Source organism: Pterocles gutturalis, unplaced genomic scaffold, assembly GCF_000699245.1.
Source record: "Pterocles gutturalis isolate BGI_N339 unplaced genomic scaffold, ASM69924v1 scaffold169, whole genome shotgun sequence".
Taxonomy (NCBI): domain Eukaryota; kingdom Metazoa; phylum Chordata; class Aves; order Pterocliformes; family Pteroclidae; genus Pterocles; species Pterocles gutturalis.
The window spans coordinates 6,810-12,122 of NW_010127928.1; the positions used below are offsets into that span (position 1 = coordinate 6,810).

The window sequence follows — 5,313 nt, forward strand, 5'->3', positions numbered from 1 at the left end:
AAACTGATCCTGCCAGTTGTTGTGGATGCCTCTGTGTGTATGTGTGTTTAATGAACAGCTGGCTCTTTTGAACTAGGAATTTTAATACTTTCAGTTCCATGAAAATGGAATAAGAACAGGCAGCTGATTGTACAAGCGAGGGAGCGCATTTTCTCATGCGAATTCAGAAGCAAAGAGGGAGGGAGAGAGCAAAAAGCATTGTAATATCACATGTGTTTCAGTTTCAGTGGATCAAATCTTTCCTCTATCTGCATCCAAGCTATTTGGTTGTGATCAGATGATCAGAGCTCAAGGAAGCGATTGGAGAGCGAGCTGGCTGCAGCTGCATTGTAGGCTGTTTTCAGGGACAAGGAGCCACTGTTTTTCAAACATAGCATAAACATAGAAGTTATTTTGTAGGCTTCAGGATGCAGATATGGGTTGTGCTGCCAGCATTGTTCTGCTCCAAGCCTTTCGTTCTGTGGTACAGAGGAACTGTCCACATATCTGCAGGCGACGACGACGAGAGGAGTTGTCACACGAAATTCTGCCGCTGGATAGGGATGATGAAATGAGCAGACCCAGGACTCTCATCATAATGGTACGGTATACTTTAATTGGTCAGAGAGAGGGGATAGAATTATTATTACAGATGTTATGTGGGTTTTTTTTTTCTTTAACTATGTAATTGTAGAGAAAGAGCCTTGACAGGCTATTTGCAACTGTAGGTTAGTTTGCTGTTAGATTTGCTATCTCTGTTGTCAAACAGAGCTGAAATGTTACTTGATAGGTGAAGCTGTGAGCTATGCCTAAGCTCTGTATAATGTAAATGTTCTGTTATTGAGTTGTTGGTGGCTTTTGTTGCTATTTGCAAGCTAGGCAGCACTGGAGCCGGTAGTGTGGTTATGTTTTATTTCAGACTTGGAATTTGGAACAGCAGACAGCTTAGGAAATGTTTACTAAGTCTGTTCATCATAAAAACAAAAACAAACTGAAAAGCCAAAGAAAAGAAAAGAAAACATAAACCCTTTACTTTCACCCAAGATGCAGTTGGAATTTATATCAAGTTATATGCAAATAAACTCCCATATATCTTTGATGCAGACTGCTTGCAGCAGTAAAATGTTTGCTGGATCACCACTTTCCGGTTTAGTGAGTTGACTCTGTTCTTTAATGAAGGGGAGCTTGAAAGGCTCTCAGTCTTTGAGAGTAATTTTCTTTCTGAATTAAATGGGATTATTTTTTTATGGTGGGAATATAATAAGCACTCTAGGTTTATTAGGAATAAGTGACAGGGTTGTTCCTCATTGTAAATCAGTATTTCAGAATGAAGAATATACTTACTGCTTCATTACTAATTTTTCGTGCCAAATACACGTATGGTGGGCGATTCCAGAACCCTGAAGTGCTTTGGGTCTGAGTTGGCAATTATTTGTTACTGTGTGGCTCTCACGTGATAAAAATATTAACCATGACACTGCAAATAGTGTGTTTTACAGCTTGTCAGGACACTGGTGTATATATCATTTGAGTGGTAGAGATTGTATTTTTGTGTGAAGTATGTTATGATGAAGTCCAAAGTGCATCCCTCTGATACCCTACTGTATTACACAGGGCAATAACTTAGTTGTATGTAGGTGATGGTAACATTAGAGAATTTAATACCTGTTGTGAGATCTAACAGTGGTTTGAATAGAGCATTGCTACCCATAGAGAGGTGTGTGGTGCAGTCATGGCAACTATAGTAGCTGGGACCCAATCCAAGCTGTCCTTTATGTATCAGCTGGGGGTATTACCAAGTACATGGGGTGAGGCTATGGTCACGAGGAGGAAGGGGATGGATTTCATCATTGTGAAGCTGATGTTTAAGCTGCTTTTGCTTTAAAATCCAATATCTGTAGAACAAACTCTTTTTTTTTTCCACTTAATGGTTAAATAAATTACCTCAACAGCATTCAAACAAGTAACTGTCTCCTTGTTGGTAGTAATTTCAAGCATAATGAAGTGAGAAGGGTCTGGAAGATACTGCAGCATGTCCAAATAGGAATTACCTGTGCAACTTGTTTCAGTTCTTTGAAGAAAAGGGTGTTATGGCAGCAAACAATGTACCAACCTCCCCATACCCAAATGCAGTTATCAGTAGCTTGAGTTGCAGTTCTTTGTGCAGTAAATCCTGGTGGAGTGGGGCTCCAAGGGCTATAGCAGAGGTCCCTGGGCCCTCGGAGAAGCGAGTCTTTACCATGGTGTGGAGGGGGCTGTGGAAGCTGTCCACCACCCTGCAGAGCTGGGGATACCCAGAAGAGAGGCTTACTGGTCAGTCAGTCTGCTGCCTGCTGTTGGACAGGGGCTTTCAGGGATCCCCCCCCAGTCTCAAGCACATCCACCCATTGTAGTAACGGGGACTTCATGTTTTATACAACAGCAGTTAATGCCCTGGTGTTTGTCCTGTCAAAAGGCTGCCCTTCCTCAGGAGATCTGTGGGATCATTTTCTCCCCCTGGATCCTGTTGAGAAGAGCAGGATGAGTGGCTCAGCCCTGTCATGAGGCTGGTGTAGGTGTGGGCAGGTACTTTAGAGAAAAGCTGCTGGGCAGGGTGCAAGTTGGGAAAATGGTCATCCCTCACATCTTTCCTTCTCTTCTGGATGTGTGCCGTTACTCTCCCTTTTTGTTTAGAAGCAGTTAGCTGTGTAACTATCTAAAATAGTTTACTATTGAGCTTTGCAGCTTAGTAATGATGGGGAGACCTGGTAAGTTGAGAAGAGAGTGGTGCTTCAAAGCACTTCTGTGCCAGAAATGGATGGTCCTGTTTCCACCAGAATTTATGTTACTTGAAAGAGAAGCATGATAAAGAGGACTGGAGGCTACTGGGCCTTAGTAAGTCAAACGTGTTGTGGTCCTAACAGATTGTGTTTTTTGCCCTATTGTCTGTTGTAGATCGCTGAAGTTTATGTCTGGATAATACAGTGGAGACAGCTATGTAGACAATCAGAAGAGTGTTTAGTTCACAGTGTCATTATGCACATTGTGCAGGTGCCAGGAGCTAAACTGATCCTAGCGAGATCACCAAGTTTTCATGGCTGAGGGCAGTGAGTGATTGGGGTGTGCAAAGAAGAGAGGCAAGGAAATCACAAAATACAAAATATCTGAAATATACTGATATGCTTGGGTGCGATGACCAGAGGCTATGGGCTCTTGTCAGCTGAAGATCTGGCATGTTATCTTTTCATGCCTTCAGATGAAGTGGCCCTCCTCTTTGTAGCTTGTGTGCCACTGGCTATGTGCTCCCTACTGAGAGTTAGTATTTGGTATTGATTTCAGGAGGTGAACTATGCATTCTTTTTGAATGGCTTTTTACAGTCCCCAGGCTCTGCTGCATGTTCTTGCGAGTTTGCCTGCCCAGTGTGAAGCAAAAGTAAAATCTCAGTGTTGCCTTTATACAGAAGGCAATCCTGAGGCAGAGAGAACAGCAGTCTTCCCTAAAATACTTCTAGTAAGTACACAAGCCCTATAAATGTGCCCCATTTTCCTTTGTTAATCCCTGAAGGGGAACATTCTTGTAAGATATTGCTGTAGGAATTGTGCCAGTGGTGCTCCAAGCGGGAGATGCTGTGGGTACACTCCAAGAGAAAAGAAGGGAGAAGGCCTGAGTACAGCCTCCAGCTATTGCTTAACAGCCACTTACTAATCCCTGTATGAAACCTGTAGGCATCACAGCAGGTATTTCTAGAATTCTAGTCCTTGCAGAAAGTGAAGACTGATGTCTGTATTCACAGCAATTTTTTATTTCCCCTTCAGTTTGTTGGTTTATAAATCTGTTTTTTTTCCTTGGGCAAGACAGATTAATAATCAGTTTTAGACCTTGTCTGGATCCACTGAGCAGCGAGAGATGTCAGAAAGACAAAACTGGAAATTGTTTGTCAGTGACTATTGTGTGTCAGTCATCTCATCTTGGACACAATCCTGGGAGTTGCCAGAGACATGCAAAATAAGTATCCAAACAGCCTCTAACTAGATGTGCCAGTTGAATCAATGTGTTCAGTGGTGTTGCATTTACTAGACCATCTTGTTGTTTTCTGCACCTTTCAGAGTATGTCTGTAAGAGCTGCTTTTCAAAATGAGTCCTTGAAATGGTGAGGTTTGAGATATTAAAAAACTTATGTAGACTGAATGCAAATGACTGTACGTGCTGTTTCTGCAAGAAAAAGGAGAAGAAGAAGATGCCTAAAGGAAGAAAATTTAGTACGTGGGGTTATGTGGAACTGTTTGGTGTTTGGAGTGGGGGCACTAACATTTTGGATGGTGCTCTGCGTTTGGAACTTGTGACTTGAAAAGAAGTTGAGCTTTATTTAGTAGGTCATTCTTTGTTTTTTCATGTGATTTATTATGAACTGTCGCAGCTGAGATTTGTGTGAAAGATAAGAGCAAAGCATGATATTTGAGGCTATGATCCTCCTCTTCACTCCCCCACCCATGGTAACCAGCTAGACAAAAATGTGGTAAAATGTTTTTCATTTTGAATAAAATGCTACAACTTGAACTGACGCGCTAGCTTGAACACAGCAACAGCAAGGTGACAATACTACTCTCTTTATTCAGTTTTTAATTTCTGTAAAGGGACAGCTTGCAGAGATTTTCTCTACTCCTTCCAGTTACAGAAGAAGTAAGAGAACCTCCCCTGTTGCACAGATGCAGGATGGTTGCTCTGCCCTGACGTACAGGTGGGGCTGGGGCACTGCCTGAGCTGCTTCTCAGGTCCCTGAGTTTGTAAATTGAATTTTAGTCTTCTGAAAGCAGTTGAAACAATAAAAGCATGGCTTTGAGAATTTTTCATCTAATACTAAAGTTTGCATCCAGAATTGTGTTCCTTAAGTTTAGTTGCATGATCTGTGTTAATTTTATGTTTCTAGTTGAAATAATTCTGTGCACTCATTTCCTCATTTGTATGCATTTACCTGCTGAAAATTTGTACCATATGCATACTAAGTGCTATCAATAGATGGTAAGTCTAAGAACTGCAGCATTTCTGACTTAATGACCTACTGATTTTGTAGGTGGGAGTGCATCTGTGTGTATCTGGGTGGGGAGGACTTGCAGTGGCATGAGGCTCAGCTCTGGGAAGAGAAGGGTGTTCTCTTCCTCTGCTGTCTTGGAGGAGGGTTTGTCTTTGGAAAGCCAGACTACCCAGGGCTACACAGTTCAAAAGAAATATTTAAAATATTCATATCTTTTATCTCAAGTCAGAAACTTCAATGTGTAATAAATTTTTAAGCAACAATAAACGTATATAGCTTTGTTTGACCTTAACCAACTTCCACTTCGGCACTTGACCTCAGC

The 5,313-nt window shown here is 41.7% G+C and overlaps 1 protein-coding gene across 1 annotated transcript in view; it reads left to right on the top strand.

Annotated features, from left to right (window-relative positions):
- Positions 1-415: 415 nt before the first annotated feature.
- The window catches only part of DOCK10 (dedicator of cytokinesis 10), a 130,454-nt gene continuing 125,556 nt past the window's right edge, over positions 416-5,313 (top strand). Inside the window, exon 1 of the mRNA XM_010079425.1 lies at positions 416-580. Coding sequence (XP_010077727.1) covers positions 416-580 — 165 coding nt within the window. The remainder of the gene's footprint in view (positions 581-5,313) is intronic.